At 40.0% G+C, this 18,205-nt stretch overlaps 2 protein-coding genes and 1 non-coding gene across 3 annotated transcripts; 1 reads left to right on the forward strand and 2 right to left on the reverse strand.

The window, feature by feature from the left end:
• Nucleotides 1–246: 246 nt before the first annotated feature.
• On the forward strand, nucleotides 247–1,950 carry LOC131022944 (expansin-A15-like). The gene is made up of 4 exons (XM_057952485.1): nucleotides 247–256; nucleotides 454–541; nucleotides 1,494–1,724; nucleotides 1,827–1,950. The coding sequence occupies exons 1-4, from the start codon at nucleotides 247–249 to the stop codon at nucleotides 1,948–1,950; spliced, it is 453 nt and encodes a 150-aa protein (XP_057808468.1).
• A 1,183-nt stretch (nucleotides 1,951–3,133) lies between these two features.
• LOC131024015 (U6 spliceosomal RNA) lies at nucleotides 3,134–3,232 on the reverse strand. The gene has a single exon (XR_009101611.1). It is a non-coding gene; the product is annotated as a U6 spliceosomal RNA (small nuclear RNA).
• Nucleotides 3,233–4,414: 1,182 nt separating this feature from the next.
• LOC131022579 (40S ribosomal protein S6-like) lies at nucleotides 4,415–6,764 on the reverse strand. The gene is made up of 6 exons (XM_057952087.1): nucleotides 6,615–6,764; nucleotides 6,427–6,491; nucleotides 5,534–5,591; nucleotides 5,328–5,436; nucleotides 4,968–5,240; nucleotides 4,415–4,860 (listed from the first exon to the last, which is right to left on the reverse strand). Exons 1-6 carry the CDS (start codon nucleotides 6,618–6,620, stop codon nucleotides 4,622–4,624), a joined length of 750 nt encoding a protein of 249 aa, XP_057808070.1. The 5' UTR covers nucleotides 6,621–6,764; the 3' UTR covers nucleotides 4,415–4,621.
• Nucleotides 6,765–18,205: the final 11,441 nt, after the last annotated feature.

Consider the following 18,205-nt stretch of genomic DNA (forward strand, 5'->3'; position numbering starts at 1 on the left):
TTATATTATCATATCATAGACAATGTGGACAAACTTTTATTCAAAACGCATGTTTTAAATCTTTGAGTTTTAATAAGTTCCTGCTTACAGTAAAACTAACAAAATGAGAATTACTATCATGTATCAAGTCTAGCACATATGAGATAAACTAGACCTTGAGATGAAAATAATCCAGTGGATATTTTAATTAGGGTTAAGTATCAATTTCACCCCTAACGTAAAGGCTCATGTAGCTATTAACATCCTATGGGCAAGGGTGTGTCAACTAAACCCTTAAAATACCTATTTTCCTCCAATTAAGCCCTCCAACTTAACAGAGAGTTAACACTGTTAACTATTGTTATTATTTTTTTTTGGTGGTGGGACCCACACCTTCTTCACCACCAAATTCACCGGAAACACGCCGGAAATTTATTTCAACCTCAAGAGAATGGAGCTCGTCGATCGTCTGAGCCTTCATCGGCTCGTGTGGGTACAAGAACCTCTACAGCCAGGGGTACGACACGAACACCGCCGCGCTGAGCACGGCCCTGTTCAACAGCAGCCTCAACTAGGGCTGGGAATCGGGTCGGGTTCGGGTACCCTACCCGAAAAAATCGGGTACCCGAACCCGAAAATCCCCTAAACCCTATACCCGACCCCGACCCCGAAAACGAAATCGGGTACCCTAATACCCGATAGTTTTTACACCATTCCCCTAAATCGAGCCAATTCAAAGCAGATCAAGAAAGCTCAAATGAATTCAGTCGAAATTCAGTCGAAATTCTCCATTCCCCAAATGAATTCAGTCGAAATTCCCCATTACCCGATAGTTTTTACGCCATTCCCCAAATGAATTCAGTCGAAATTCCCCATTACCCGATAGTTTTTACGCCATTCCCCAAATGAATTCAGTCGAAATTCATACAAATCATACAAAATCATACATAGAAAATCTGTATTTAAAAAAAAAAAAAAAAAAAAGAAGATTCGAAGAAGAAGAAGAAGAAGAAGAAGAAGAGAAGACGTAGAAGAAGTTCGGCGAACCGACGGCGGCGGAACGAAGGGGCGACTGGACGAGGGTCGTGGCTGGGAGAGACTGGGAGCGAGCTCCTCACCGGCGACTGACTCTGGTCTGGGCGATGACGGGCGGCGAGGGGCGCCGACTCATCGGAGACGGGAGACCGAGAGGGATTTCTGCCCTGGAGTGGGGGCGGCGGCAGCAGGGGAGGGATTACTTAGGGCTGAGATTGGGACTTCAATTTCAAATGGGAAAGGGCCGAAAGGCAGTGGGCAGCTGCCAGCTTAAGCTTAGTGTTTTAACTTTTAGTTTCATATAAATAAATTTAATTATACAATTTAAAATTTATTAATTAAAAAATCGGGTAATTCAAGTATACCCGATACCCGATTTTTTCACAGCCTAAATACCCGACCCCGACCTTGATTTTTTCGGGTATTTTTTCGGGTCGGGTATCGGGTACCCGATTACCCGATCCCAAAATTCCCAGCCCTAGCCTCAACTGTGGCTCCTGCCACGAGATCCGGTGCGCCGACGAGAAGCGGTGGTGCCTCCCCAGTTCAATCACCGTGACCGCCACCAACTTCTGCCCGCTGAACAACGCCCTCCCCAACAATGCCGGCGGCTGGTGCAACCCTCTCCTCCACCACTTTGACCTCTGTCAGCCCGACTTCCAGCACATCGCTCAGTACAAAGCTGGAATCATCCCCGTTTCTTGCCGGAGGTTCTTCCCCAAACCCTAGATTTCAGTTTCCCCCAATTTCAATTTCAATTTCCCTCAAAACAAAACCTAATTTTCTGCAAAATTGGAATTATGGAAACGCAGGGTGGCCTGCAACAGGAAGGGCGGGATAAGGTTCACCAACACCGTGCCTTCACCTCCAGTTTCGACCTCCGGCAACAACAGCAAAAGTCGTCGCCGCTCTCCCTCTCTCTCTCACCTCTCCTAACAGATCGAAACAGGGGGGTCAAGGTAAAAAATAGTCGGTAACCTCGCCAGAAATCGCGTGGCTGGGGAAGAAGAGAAGAGGGCCACATAATAAAATTAAAAAAAAATTATAAAACGGACGAAGTTAATGCTCCGTTAGGGTGAGGGGCCAAGTTGACGAAAATTATAGACTTTAGGGGTTTAGTTGACACACCCCGGCCCATAGGGTGTTAATAGCTACAGGGGCCTCTACGTTAGGGGACAAATTGATACTTAACCCTTTTAATTATACAAAATTAAACATATTCCACTAATATTTTGTTATGTTCACATCTTCATTGATTGAGCAATTATATAATTAACATCATTCAGATAAGAGTATTTTAACACATCGCATTGGCTTACCTTATGTCTGCACCAGTTTTCCCAATATGGAAATGTGAATAAATAGGCATCTTGAGAGAATATTGAAGGAGTAGGAGCTATGATGTTACACTACATTCTTCGACCTTAAGAATCATAAATATATCAACACAAAGTAGGGGTAATAGAATCCATATTTGCAGACACTAAAAATAAATGTGCATTTCTTTGAACCACCAAAGAAATGTTGTAGACTGTAGCTAGTATATTACAACAGGAAATCCATAAATATGAAAGAGGAAAGTGGACTACAATTACATTGTGTTCTGGATTTATAGTAAAATATAATGTTCATGTTCTTTCTCATAATTTTCCTCACGACAAACTTGAGATTTTATATATATATATATATTTTTTAATTTCCACCCCGTAACATTTTCACTCACCTCAAGAATAGAAAATTGCAAGTACCATTAGAAGTGGAAAGAGAAGAAACAAATTGCAAATAAAAACAAAACCTGCATCAAAATAGAGTTTTCAGGGACCGCTAATAATACCAGTTATAGTTACTAACACATCCTTCAACCAAGGGGAGATATCTTAATGTCAGCTCCATAGTCTTTGATCAATGATCTGTATCGAAAATTCAGTATAATTTAAAAAAAAAAAAAAAAAAAAAAAACATTAAAATTAAGAAGAAGCATGAGATGCAACAAACGTCTATCCAAACAAGTGCATAAATATAATTTCACCCCATGACCAATATCAGGTAGCATCAGTTTTTGAATTCTGAACCAATTGCAGCTCAATCCACTTCTTTTTGTAGTTTTGCACTACTTGTTTGTAATCTAAACCATTTCTCGATTTATCCTTGCGCAGGGGCCATGCTAATCTTCTTTGTTTAGTTCCAATTTTATCGGATAATCTAAAATTAGGAGAATATCTTTGGGTGATGCCATGCTTCACTTTTCTTGATGATTGTTTCGTTTGTTCACCTTTAGGTGAATCTCAAGAGAACATAAGAGAGTTGTTCTCAAAAGCATATAGGACTAGCTTCTTATCGAATCACTTAATTGTGACTAAATTGGCGATTATTGCTAAAAAATTAGTTTCTTTTAGATAATGACTAAAATTTAGCTAAAAATATTTTTTTCTCGCCATTAAACCTTTCAATTTTAGGCCGTAGGGCGTTGATGTAGATAGGAATTTTATGGATCAACAGGTGTAGCGTAATTAACTCTACATTCTATAGTCTGTACAATTCCATCTTATAACTTTCAATAATGCATGAGGACACTTATTTGTTAGCTTTTTTTCTTTTCTTTTTTGTGCGCATTTTTCTGATTTTTATGAGGTTTCAATAATGCATGAGGACGTATTTTTCTGATTTTTATGAGGTGGTGTAGTTGTCCCACCCAACAAAAACAATCTCCTCTCTTACTATGTAGACGTGATATACTAAATCCGCAATAACACTTGGATTTTTAGATTCAGTTTCATTTTTAACAATTAGCATAAGATTTGCCATCAATATGCATTTGCATTCTACTTCGATCATTTTAATAATAATGAGAGAACCATGTAAATCAGCAGCACTTAATCTCTTTAACTTGACAATAATGTCTCTTCTGAACGTAAAGCAAAGCCGTGTTATTCAGATTACGAGTTTGAGCAACAAAATTTCGAGCTTGAGCAACGAAATTTTAACAACAAACTTCGCAATTGCAAATTTTAACAACAAACTTCGCAATTTTAACGTAAAGCCGTCTCATTGCACCTTCATTACGAGAGTTTCAATAACGAAATTTTAACAACAAACTTCGCAATTGCAAATACTTAAATCAAGCTTTAAAATTTTCTAAATCTTTTCGACAAGCCCTTTAGGAGTTCAAAGGCTATTCTAACAAACATATAAGAAATCTAAAAAAGAATATAAATTTTATGCACATTAATCCTATAACAAATTCACAATCCTTTCACCATCTTTTATTGCCTCAAAAAAATAAAATTCTTTTATCTTTTGACCTCAAACATAAGCCACACTAGTACACTACTGCTAGACCAAAACATGCACACTATCATCACAATTTAGGTTCCATGATCAAAGTAACAAACAGAGTAAGTAATCCCAATAAAAACTGCAAGCAGTGATTTAATATATTCTAAACAGAGTATTAAACAAAACAAGCATTCAAAACTTTCTCAGAGGCAAAATAGCCAGTAGCAGAACATAGTTAAAAACTCCTTAGCTAAGACCAGTGAAAGTCCAAGGCCAAAATGGCACATGGCAACAACATACAAGACTCACCAAAGGATGATCCTAGAAGACATCAAGCAGCAATGGATGGCTTTGAGGCTGCAGAGAGTCGAGACCTCTTCTTAGCCAAGCTCTCACTACGTCTTTCCCTCTGCTCCTTCAACCGTTGTGCAAGAAGCTTCTGGTAATCGGCAGCTTCTGACTTTGCCTTGGCAATTCTCTTCTTCTTCTCGGCAATTCTACCTCTCTTCCTCTGCAAGGTCAGTGGAGTGACTAGCCTTTGAATCTTAGGAGCTTTGCTGACTTTCTTGCCTGTGTTCATAAAGTAGATGGCAAATGCAAGCACGTGAAATCAAAATAGGTTTAAAGTCACACAAGGATCATTGTTTTTGGATATGAAATGAATGCAAAACTCTCACCAGCTTTGGTGGTGAATGTGCGGCGGTATGTGTTAACATACTTCCTAACATCATCTTCCTTGTTAAGGTTGAAGAGCTTGCGGATCTTTGAAGCCCTCTTTGGACCTCTCATCCTTGGTTTCTCAGTATCAGTGAGACCAGGAAGATCATTGTCACCCTTTTTCACTATCACCAAGTTAAGGACAGAGAGATCAGGACTCACAATGCAGCCACGAACAGACTTCCTTCGGCGCTCGCCATTTCTCCTTCCATAGCCACGAAAGCACGGGGTACCTGTTCAAATTAATGGATTTCAATTAGAAAATTTATGTAAGATAGAAAACTATTAAAAAGAGGGAGACATAGGAACATAACACATACCACGGTGCAGCAGGAGTCTCACACGACCAGGTGTCAAGACACCCTGCTTCATTGGGAAGCCCTGCTTGTCACAACCACCCATAATCTTGAAAACATACCCTTTGAACTCCTGAAATCATCGGGCCATGGCCATGTTAGGATTAATATAATCAAGAAAAATTTAGTGTTAGCATTTAGGAGCACTAAATAAACAAATCAAAGCATACATCTCCAAGTGCATCTCCACTGACTTCCTGAGAGATCCTCTTGTCCCAGAAAACACGGCTGCAAATTACAAAACAAACGAGGATCAGGCACATTGATTACAGCTTGGTCCAGCCCCAGACACAACCAAACACTACTAAATTAGAAACCTACGAATAACAACAAGATGGGGTTCATGGTGTGTTCAGTGAAGCACAAATGCAACACCATGAGTCTAACTTTAATCACTAAGTACCATATTCCTTGCACACTAAAATCCTTAAAAGGAATAGAAACAAATCCAGATGTAACTCATGCTTTTGGAAAATTTTTAATAAAAATAAATAAATTGTTAAAAAACCAAGATATGAAGAACAATGCGAGAGGGAACGTTCCATAACAATCAGCAATGAGCAAAAAAAGACTCCTTATGGAATTCAGTGGAATACATAATTAAGAATACTAATATTAACATGGATGACATAAACAAAGTTAAGGGGATATCCTTAAAGTTTGCCTATGAGAACCATAATATGAGAACATATCTGTAGCTAAAATTTGCTAACGGAAGAAAAATGTCAACAATCCACGAACTAATTAGCTGACGAAAGAAATATCTCAACATTCGCGGTCTAAACAGACAAAACTCGCCAGAGTTCTCCTTTTAAAACAATTCAATAGTTCGCAGATTTCAACTCAAATCAAAGTCGAAAGAATGGGCAAATATCAACTGAACTTTTAGACAGAGCTAAAAACTCGAAAAGTTAAATATAAAAAAGGTGACAAAGAGCTAATTTATACAGATAATTATCAAGAATTGAACAAAATTATAAAAAAGTATTTATCATCAAACACGCGATTCGAAGGCAAACAAGAAACGAATACATTCGAAAGCAAACAAGAATCGAGGACATACAGTTTTAGGTCATCGTCAATTTCCAGCTTCTTCTGGCATCCAGTCGTCGGATTGGCTATGTTGAACTATACAAAGAAAAACAAATTATAAATCCCCATCAAGCAAACCGGATTGTCTATATTGAACTATAAAAAGAAAAACAAATTACAAATCTCCAATAAAAGATGAGCAAGCAATCCGGATTGAACCTTCATATCGAAGATGGATGTGAGAATCACACTGAACTGCGGCCTCTCTCGCTCTCTAGGGTTTCGAAGATGGTAGGGTTTCGGAGATGGTTTATGGGACTTTATAAAATACGTGTTCCAAAATAATGTTGATAGGCCCAATAAGATGATTGGCCCAAGAAGATTAGGCAATGGCCCATCTATTTTATATAAACATTAGATTTAAAATATACTCCCTCAGTCCCGCAAAATTAATAAAGTAGTAACATTTAGTATGTTAAGTGTGATAGGTGAAAAGGTGAATAAAGGAGAATTTTTTTGTCATATAAGGAAATGACTCAAGATTCGTGGGACGGCTGAAAAAGGAAAATGACTCAAGATTCGTGGGACGGATGGATACTTCCTCCATCCCACGAATCTTGACACGTTTGGTTTCGGCACGGGAATTAAGGAGTTGTAGATTAGTATTTTAAGTGTGTAGTTAATAAAGTATAAAAGTGATAAAATAGAATAGAGAATGTAATAAAAGTGATAAAGTATGAGATAGAAGGTAATACTTATTACCTTATTTGGAAATGTGTCAAGATTTGTGGGACGGCCCAAAAAAGAATACATGTCAAGATTCGTGGGACGAGGAAAGTATATTTATTTAATCATTAGTTTTTAAAAAATTATCTTCTCTTTTATCTTTTTTTGAATAAATCCTGATATAACAAGAATCAACACCTTAAGTACAATGATAAATGACACGAAGATTTTACGTGGTTCGATTGTGAGATCTACATCCACAGATGAATTTTCCAAGTTTTCATTATAATTGGAGAGCTTACATTTTACATGGTGAGAAGAATAAATCAAAGAAAGTCCATAATCTAATAACCAAACTCCTATTTATAAGCATTAAAGTAAAGCTAAGGCTCTTAGGCCCCATTAATTCAAGTAGATAGGCAGGCCCAAACCCCTATTACATAAGTCTTGTCTCCGAGCTGAATAGTCAGCGCTGGGAGCCAAGGCTGGACTATTCGAGTCAAAGTATAGCCGAATTGTCGAGGCTGAGTTGCCAAGACGAGAACATGGTTAAGCTGTTAAGATAATTCTCGATTAATAAAGTCAGCTTTGTCAAGTCAGCGTTGTACCAATATTCAAGATAGCAGTGACAATAACATTAAATAATAATAATAATAATAATAATTGAGAAAAATATTCTAGCACTGTTTAGCACAGCGAAGGTGCATAATTTAGTCCTCATCAAATCTATTTTTTATTTTTTTTAATTCATATTTTATCTTTTTTCTTTTAACTTATTTTACTTTCTAATATTTTTTCTTTTTCATAATATCAATTATCTATCTATTTATATATATATATATATATTTAACTCAAATATATTCAATTAAAATATAACTAGACCAATATAGACCCTAGATTATAGAAAATTCGTCAGGCGTAATTTTTTTTGTCTTCCTATGTTTTTTGGATAGAAAAACTAATCTAATGAAATCCCAAAAATTACGACCTTCCATTTTCAATGAAATTTCCGTGAATAATTATATAATTGGTAGTGAATAAATACCGGATATGAAGAGTTATCGATTCACACACACACACACACACACACACATATATATATATATATATATATATAGGGTGTGGTTCTAGAGAGAACTACATTATTTGTGAGAACGTGAGAACCATCAAATCTAATGCATTCACTGTAAAAATTAATGCATTCGCTGTTAAAATTAATGCACTCAAAAAAATAAAAAAAATTGCTCCCTTCAGGATTCGAACCCAGGATCTGCATTCATCCAACAAGATGATACATCCACCGTAGATCTTGATAATCGAATGGCTGAAAATGGTTCTCCGTTCTTTTTTTATTTATGGTTCTTTCTTGAACCTCTCCCTATATATATATATATATATATATATATATATATATATATGTATGTATTTATGTATTAATGTTAATTATAATTAATGACTCGTGACTGATTCAATGATGGAGTGGAACTCGATATGTAATATGCTGAATTAAAAATTTTATTAAAGAGGAAAACGAAACCTAAAAAACCCAAAGAGAAGACCAGGGCCGGGCCTCATTAAAACCTCAAAACGAGGAAAAAGAGTACCCGTCTAGATACAGCGAAAACAAGAATGAAAACAAGAACGAAACATGGTGCGGCGGAAACTGAGGTGAGGAGACTTCGGAAGTTCCGGCCGTACCATCACCCCCAAGTCCCCCCGGTTCCCACCAAGCACCGAACAAACAACCCAGGACAAGCTATCGCACCATGCGAACAAAGGAGGAATGTATATCATCGAAAACCAGCTGTGCAATCTCAGGAATAGAATGTAGCCAAAACCATTCCTGCGAAAGAGAGGAAGCAAGGTAATCGGCAACGCGATTACCTTCCCGGTAGTTATGAGAGCAACGGATATTGTACTGCTCAACACCTTTGAGCGCCGCACGCCATCTGCTCCGGAAACGCCACGGGACCGGAACCTCCCGATTATTAAAGACATTAACCACATATGTCGAATCAGACTCAATCCAAAGGTTATACCATTGAAGAACAACAGCCCTCTCCAGAATGATGATAAAAGCAAAAAGTTCCGCCTCGAAGGCGAAACCCGCCCCTGCCGAAAAGTGAAAGCACGCCACCACCGAATTAAAGGCATTTCTGACCACACCACCCGCATGCATCACCGTAGGGTTACCCCGAATGGATCCATCGATATTAGCTTTGAGCCAAGAAGGAGAAGGAATAGACCAGCCAACATCAATGTTCACCGGAGCAGGCCGCGGATTGCCTGCAACACCAAGACGACGAAGGATCCCGAGCTCCAACACTGAGTTTGCCATGCTTCCTAATTTAAAATTGGTCGCCGCCTCCAAAAAGGAAATCTTAAGAAGCTTTATGATAGCATGGGGTGAAGCAGCAACGTCTTGAAAAATCAATTGATTGCGAGAGTTCCAGAAACCCCAAAGGATCGTAACAACGCCCACACGCCAGAGGCTTGTCACCTGCGCACTTGCACTATAGTTCATAGCAAAGATAATGAAACTGCCAATATCATGAAAAATCGGAACCTCCATCTCAAACCAAGAGAAAAGAAAACCCCATAAATGCTTAGCAAAATTGCAACCCCAAAAAAGATGATCAATGTTTTCCTCAGCATTGAGACAAAGGCTGCAAATATTAGGCCCAATGAAGCCACAACGTTGAAGCGCATCCATAGTGGGAAGACGACCCAAAATAATCCGCCAGCAAGTGATAGAACGACGCACCGGGATGAAAGGTGCCCAAATCCACTTCCCTCAATCCACCGAAGGAAAAGATGGAGCGAAATGATCAAAAGCCAAAGCAGCCGAAATATTGCCAAACCGATAGTGCACCCAAGCACGATCATCATCTAAATCCCCAGTCGAAAGCGAAATAATGTCGAAAGCAACCTCAGGAAAAGCTTCTAGAAACGAATCAGTGAGATGCCAAACATCATCAAAATAAAAATCTGACACTTTATGCGTGAGAAAAGGAGCCATGTAGCTCGGAATACGAAGGTGCGAGGAGAGCTTATACCCGAGCCAATTGTCATGCCAAAAAGAGATGGAATCTCCCGGCCAATAATACAGAACGTGTCCTGCACGATCTGCTGAAGCGGCTTACGAACACTAAGCCAGATAGAGGAGGAAAACCATCTGGAGGAAGGACGCAACAGCGGAGAGAGATAACGCCGACGAAAGAGATTAAAACCGAGAGTTCGTTCCTTAAGAATTTGCCAGCCCAACCGGAACATAAAGCTGTTGTTGATATCAGAAAAGCTCTTCACACCCAAACCACCCCTCACCTTAGGAGCGCAAACCATATTCCACGCAACCGAGGAACGAGCCTTTGACGTGATACATCCAGTCCAAATAAACGAACGGCAAGCCTTATCAAGATCATGAAGCAGCTTAGCCGGCCATTGATAAATAAGCATGCTATGCACCGCCGTGCTCTGAATCACCGAAGCAACTAAACAAACCCGTCCGGCCATAGAAAGTTGTAAACCTTTCCACCTGGAGAACTTTGACAGAATAAAATCTTTAATCTTGATCAGATGAGACGCCGAGACACGGCCAGTGAAAATAGGAACCCCCAGATATGTGAACGGAAGGGAGGCAACAGAAAAATGAAGAATACGCCGAAGACGCCTCTGCACCTGCGTAGGAACACCCTTACCAAAATAAATAGTAGACTTAGCAGCGTTACAATGCTGCCCCGAGACTTGAGCATAAATTTGCAAAATAGAATTAATCATGATACACGAGCGTTTGGAAGCACGACAAAACAGCAGCACATCATCAGCATACAACAAATGCGACGGGAAACTCAACTGGCGAGACATTTGCATCTGGGAGATAAAACCATTATCAACCGCGTGGAGCAGCAATCTACTCAAAAGATCTTCAGCTAAACCGAAAAGAATGGGAGAGAGAGGATCACCTTGCCTCACTCCTCTACTACAAGCAAAATAACCATGAACCACACCATTAAACATGATAGAAATACGAGCTGAAGCGAAGATAGTCTGAATCCAATTTTTGAAGACCGTAGGAAAACCAAACGCCATAAGAACCACATCCACGAACTCCCAATTCAGAGTATCAAAAGCCTTTTTAATATCCACCTTCAAGGCCATATTATTCCTTTTACGAGACCGATTCATGCAATTAACACCTTCTGACGCGAGCAAAATACCTTCATGTATCGAGCGCCCCGCCACAAACCCGAACTGATTAGGCGAGATAATGTCAGAAGCAAAGTTATTCAAACGCGTAGCAAGGATTTTCGTGATGATTTTAAACAAAAAATTACCCAAGACAATCGGCCTATAATCAGAAATAGACATGGCGTCATCCTTCTTAGGGAGCAGAGTTAAGAAATTGGAATTCAAACCCTTAGGCAAGTAATGTCTCATGAAAAAACGTTGCACCGCGGAGATCACATCCGAACATATAATATCCCAAGCAACCTGAAAAAATTTACCACTGAAACCATCCGGCCCCGGAGCACCATTGCAATTCAGAGAAAAAACCGTTGCCCGTATCTCATCCTCCGAAGGACAACAAATGAGCGACTCCCCTTGATTCTAAGTAACTAAAGTAGGAACGTGCCTACCAATCCAAGATCGATCCACATCCGGAATAGAATCAGTAAAAAGATCGATGTAAAACTGAACCACATGATCTGCCATAATCGTGTGATCATCAATCAAAGAATCGCCAATTCGGAGCTGCTTAATGTTCAGACGAGATCTCCGCATCCTCACCATATTTTGAAAGAATTTAGTGTTACGGTCCGCATCTGAGAGCCATTCGATACGACTCTGCTGCTGTATAAGAGAAGCTTGACGCGAGAGCATAGTGCTAATTGAAGCTTCAAGCTGTATCTCCTAATCAAACAAATCCTCCGTGTAGCCAGAAACCCCAATGACAGTCTGAAGGGATGTGAGTTGCTCATATAAACCAGACAAGGCGACGTTGAAATTTCCAAAAGTCTCTTTATTCCAAGTCTTCAAGTCCTTGCGCAGCCGCTTGAGTTTACGCATAACTCGCACCATAGGGCAACGAACGTCAATCTTCAGAGACTAGGAATGTTTCACCAAATCCAAAAAGCCCGAGTGAGAACACCACATATTCAGAAAACGAAAATGCTTCTGAGCATGAATCTGAGAAAACGAACAACTGAGAATAATAGGAGAATGGTCAGAACCCACCCGCGGAAGAACACAATAATTGATATTCTCCCAGTAATCAGAAAACGAAGCAGAAATAAGAACACGATCTAAAACTGACTCCGTGGTGTAAGGAAAACGCCGCCTATCAGTCCAAGTGAAAATAGGCCCAGAAGAGACCGGCTGAAAAAGCATATTGTCATCAATAAAATCCCGAAACTCTCGACAAGAAATAGCGCTAGGGTTGCGCCGACCCCTTCGCTCATGCGCCCCCAGGAGAGCATTAAAGTCACCAATGATGACTAGGCTACCAGGAGCGTAACCCGCCAAATCCTCCCAAAGTAAACGACGCGAGATATAATTACAACTCGCATGCACAAAAGCCGCAAAGAAAGAGAACCCCGAAATCTCAACCTCAAGCACCACTGCTTGATCAGAGGAAAAGACAACTTTAGTATTAACTGTCGAAGAAGTAAAAATCCAAATATTGGATGCATGCACGCCTCTATCGTTTTGATGCACCGGACGGACATTGATAGAATGCCAAAAAGAAGACTGGGTACGATTAAAACACGTCTTGGGCTCAAAGATTCCAACAAGTGAAGGGGAATGAGTAACACAATGATTGTGTAAAAGATTACGGGCAGTAGAAAAGCCCCTAATATTCCATGCAAAGATATTCATTGGATAATCAACATATCATCATCCTCATTACGAGGATTATCCTCACGAAGCGCAGCCGCTTCCGCGTCCATAATATCACTCCAACGTTCGCCAACCACCGCATCCAAAATCATCGAAGATGGACGTTGGGAAGAAGTAGTATAAGCATGCAACGGCATGCCATTAGCATTGGCTTCACGAACCAAATTTAAAAAAGCCTTGGGCCGGGCATTGGGTGTTTCAGCTCCATGTTCATGTTTCGCACGAGCAGCACGTTTCGCTTCAATATGACGCCGCAAATCCAATTGATTCTCAGAAGAAAGAAACCCACGATCAAAACTCGTTGCGCTGCCCATATTACCCTCAAAGGCATTGTCAATAGAAGGATCATCCGATCGAGAACCGGAAGCATGAGATTTGGCCCTAGCCAAAGCGGACGAAAGCCGACTCTGAGTGTCCCTAACAGAGGCCAAATCAGGCCCTAACTGATCAAGGGGAGCCAAAGGAAAACCCACTCCAGGTGTTTGAACTAAATCCTGAGAGGGAGAATTACGCACGACATCTGTTTGATGAAATTCCCCAGCAGAAGAGGACAACTCTACCTGCCCTTTAGCCAAATTCGAGATTCCATCCTTGTCCGGAGGTGGAATGGTGATAGCTAAGCTGCCGACCGTTTGATCCTGAGGTAAGTTGTTTTCCCTGGCCGAGGAAGAGAACTCCACCCCCATCGTTTGCCCCACTTGGTTAGTCCCAGCAGAAGAGTGTAACTCGGGCTGCATCCTTGTTTTGTTCGGAGATATAGGAGCTTTCTGCCCAGCGGAGGCCTGAAGCGGCTGCTCATTTTCCTCATAAACCATCTCCGTATCCGATTCCTCCCCAAGAACCTCAAAACCATTCTGATTGGTTGTGACAGGAGCATTAGGTTTATGATTCCATCGTTGGTTTTGTCGCCAATGTTTTTTACCTCGCACCGGACGAAAACCATCTTCAAAAACCGCAGTAAGAGGAACCGACGCATGAATATCAATAGGAACCGCTGTAGGGACCTTATTGGGAACTGCAGTCTCGCTGGGGATGGGGTCCTTAGGCTTTCGACTACATCTATCCGAAGAATGGCCGACCGTTTTACAAATACCACAATAATATGGCATAGACTCATAACCAAATTCCACCTCCAACGACACGTTACCACGTGCCACCGAAAGGTGAGTGGGGGTAACCTTAGAAACATCAAGCTCAACCAGGACACGCGCGAAGTGTCCTACAGCAGCAGAATAAGTAAGACCATCAAGCTTAATTGGCGTGCCAACAGAACGTGCAATGCCCGTAATAACTTCAGGATGCCAACAATCATGCGGCAAGTAATAAATTCGGAGCCAAACAAGGGCGATAGTAGAAGACTCCTTATACGGATCAAAAAGAGGCGTCCAATCACGGATCCGAATAAGTCCAAAGGAAAGTTTCCATGAAAGTTTGGAGCGAGCAGTAAGCATATCCGATTCCCTACTAAATTGAAGCGTAAAAAACCCTTTTCCCAGAGTGACAACGCGAAACGGACTATCCAAGCGCCACAAAGACGAGAGTTCCTTCTGAATCTCAGAAGGAGTCCGAGGAAGATTGCCTTTTGGTAATAGTAACTTCGCATGAAGCGCAAAACGAAGCTCATGCAACTGTTGTTGATATATAGAATCAAGAATATGTAACACCATCTTTTCCCCAGTAGTATGCGGATGGAGCGCACAAAAATCTTGTGCTAAGACATCAGGGGGCTTCGGCGAAAAAACCTTAGCTGCGGAAGCGTAGGATCGTCTAGGGTTAGTAACAGACTTACCCTTAATGAGTGGTGGCTGCTCATGTGGGGTAGGGTTCACAGGCGAAATAACCTTCCCAATATCAGAACCAGGGAGGGACGGTCGAGGGACCGAAGTATCAGCGGAAATTGCATTCGGGACAATAACCAAATCACGGGAATTGATGGGCGGATCAGAGGAAGAAGAAGCCATGAGAACAATCCGGCGAAAACCAGCTCGGAGATCAGAAAACGTAGAAGAACGACGAAACCCTAGCCGTCATCTCCAAGAAAGTCTTTTTCCAAATAATCTATTTAACGTAAAAAAAACTCGATATGTAATAAAGTGAATCATCAATTCCTAATACACTCATCTAACATTTTATTATAACTCATTCTACTAAAAGTGATGCACACTCTTGTGGGACAAAATGAGTATAAATTTACACAATTGTCAAACTTGTTTAGAAGGACTAATTTTGCTAATCACACAAATTAGGTTAATTGTACAAATTACATGAATATTTAGGTTTCATAGAGAATTATATTTTTCGAGAGAATGGAGAATAACGAACAAATCAATAAATTCTACAAACATACCAACATAACTCATGAACATGCGTATTTAGTAAATATAGTGAAAATCTCTCCACCCTTAGGATTCGAACTCAGGCCAAAATACTTGTTCATACAGTACATTGATTTGTTCATAGAAATTATTGACTTGTTCGTTATTTCTTCACGCATTATCCATTCTCTAAATATTTAACATTTTCCATGGAACCTCTCTCTCTCTCTCTCTCTCTCTATCTACACACACACACACATTTTCAGCACACTCATATATTACTCGTAAATAATCGACTCATAGACTATGGTTCAAAGTAAATTTTTTAGTATTTCCATATGCATACTATATTCATAATATATATATATATATACACACACACACATATCATTAAATTATATGTTGATTTATTTGTTATATATTGATTGATGTATATATTTGTAGGCATTTATTTTTAGTCAGTTTATATTTACATATTAAAAATAAATGAAATGTAAATTATATATATATATATAGGGTCGCATTCAATGGAGACCATTTCTTATATAGAGAATGAAGACCAAATCAAGGCCATTCATCTCAATCCAATCAATGATCCAGATTATTTCCTGATTTGATTTTTCATGTAATTAAATAATGGTTAATTACATTTATTTAATCCAAAAAGGGCAAAAACGTCCACTCAAATCCACGAATTATGGCATCTGGTTGAACAAATCCCGAAAATTACTCTCTTCCAATTCTGGGACCTGATTCGTCAATGAACATAATAGATGAACATTAGTATGTTCATTGTTTTCCTACGAACATTTCGATGAACATTAGTATGTTCATTGGTTTTTCTACGAACATATCGACGAATATCAGTATGTTCATTGGTTTTTCTACGAACATATCGACGAACATCAGTATGTTCATTGGTTTTCTACGAACATCAGTATGTTCATTGATATTTTCTGCGAACACTTCATTGACGATATGCAGATCTGCAAATCCGGCGACGGCGCGACGGTCGCCACCACAAGCGTTCTACCATCATCGTCTTCATCGGCTTCACCCTGACGACGCCGGGGCAGCACAGCCTCGAGAATCCCTCTGCCTGCGACGCCGGCGGAGCAGCAGGAGGAGGAAGAAGAGATGGATGCAATAAGGGAGGGAGGCAGTGGAAGAGAGAATAGAGGGGATGGCGGGGGAGCAGAAGCGGCGACGGCGGGGAGGAAGGCAGCGGAGCAGCAGGGATGGAGGCGGCGGGGAAGGGGGGAGAGTGATTGAGAGAGAGAGATAGAGAGAGAGCGTGAATGAGAGAGAGTGAGTGAGATTAGGGTTAAATAGAAAATGACATGCTTAACCTTTTGATTATAAAATAAATGAAAATTAATAAAATTAATCAATTAAATTACCACCATTAGATTAAGTTAGATCAAGGAACCAGATTTGGTCTTCATTCTTTATATAGGGGAGTGGTCTCCATTGAACTCTCCCCTATATATATATATATATATATATATATATATATATATATATATATATATATATATATATATATATGTGTGTGTGTGGGAGTGCTAAAATAAGTACACTTCTTAAGATACAAAATAAGAATTATTTTCAGCCCTTAGATCATCAAGATCTATGGTTGATTCATCATCCTGTTGGATGAATTCATGGTCCTGAGTTTGAATCTCAAAGGTAGCAAAAATTTATTTTTCGCAATCCATATCTTTATACAGCAAATTCATACGTGTTATACATAAAATTCATACATTTTTACTAAATCTTATTTCTTATTTTAAGAGATGCTCTCACAGTAGCCCTTCCATATATATATATATATAATACAAAAGTAAAGAAATATATGGATTGATTGATTGCTTGATTATAGGCATTCATTTGTAGTTAACACATACATATGTAATACAAATAAATAAACATAAAATTAAGAACAATTGAGGAATATTAGAATTGTGGAATTTTAGACTGCCATATAAGCAAGTTCTATAATCCTATTATATAAAATGTTACTATCTTAGTTCTTCAACTACCAATTAGATTTGGTGCTTAAATTTTTTCCTCTGCATTACAATAAGAGCACCCACATACATGTACTTGAAAGGGCTTACTCGAGTAAGCCTCTCGATGAGTAAGCCGATGTGGGCTTCTCCTTACTCGAGACTTACTCGAAAATATGAGTAAGACTCATCCAATTTTTAAAAGGCACGTGTAATGCACGCGCCTATTAAAACAAAATCTGATTTTTGAATCCTCTATTCGATCGTTTCAATTTTTTTTTCTTTTCCTTCCATAACGGCTATTCGACCGTTTGTATTTTTTTTTTCAACGGTTATCTCTTGTTTTTTTTTCTTATAATAATTTTTTTCTATTTAAACCCTACTCCTCCTCCAAAATCATACACCCACAACTCAATTCTCTTCATCCTCTATCTGTCAAACTCTTTCAATTTCCTCCACCAAAATGGATCCGAATAATTTCGACTACTACTCCCCAAATTGGACCCCCGATCTTAACGGTGACTACCAACCCGATTTATCGGAATTCAACTTAGGGGAGGAGCCCCCAACAGCCGAGGAGGCGGCGGAGGAGGGCGGCGCGCCGACGGCCCATGGTGCGTCGGCGGCGCTGAAGCATGGCGGACGGAAGGCGATATAGCATACAAGGAGAAGGCGCCGGCGACGGAGGCCAAGGGTCGTCATACTTACACCCTTGTGGAGACGGACCTCATCGCTCGAATTTGGGTGGAGGAGACGAACGACGCCATTTGTGGTGTCGATTAAAAGGGCGATGCCTATTGGCAACGCGTCTTCGACCGAGTGAATGCCATAATTGGTGTAAACCTCAACCACCGCCAAATAA

This window comes from Salvia miltiorrhiza, chromosome 4 (genome assembly GCF_028751815.1).
Source record: "Salvia miltiorrhiza cultivar Shanhuang (shh) chromosome 4, IMPLAD_Smil_shh, whole genome shotgun sequence".
In the NCBI taxonomy this organism is placed as follows: Eukaryota; Viridiplantae; Streptophyta; class Magnoliopsida; order Lamiales; family Lamiaceae; genus Salvia; species Salvia miltiorrhiza.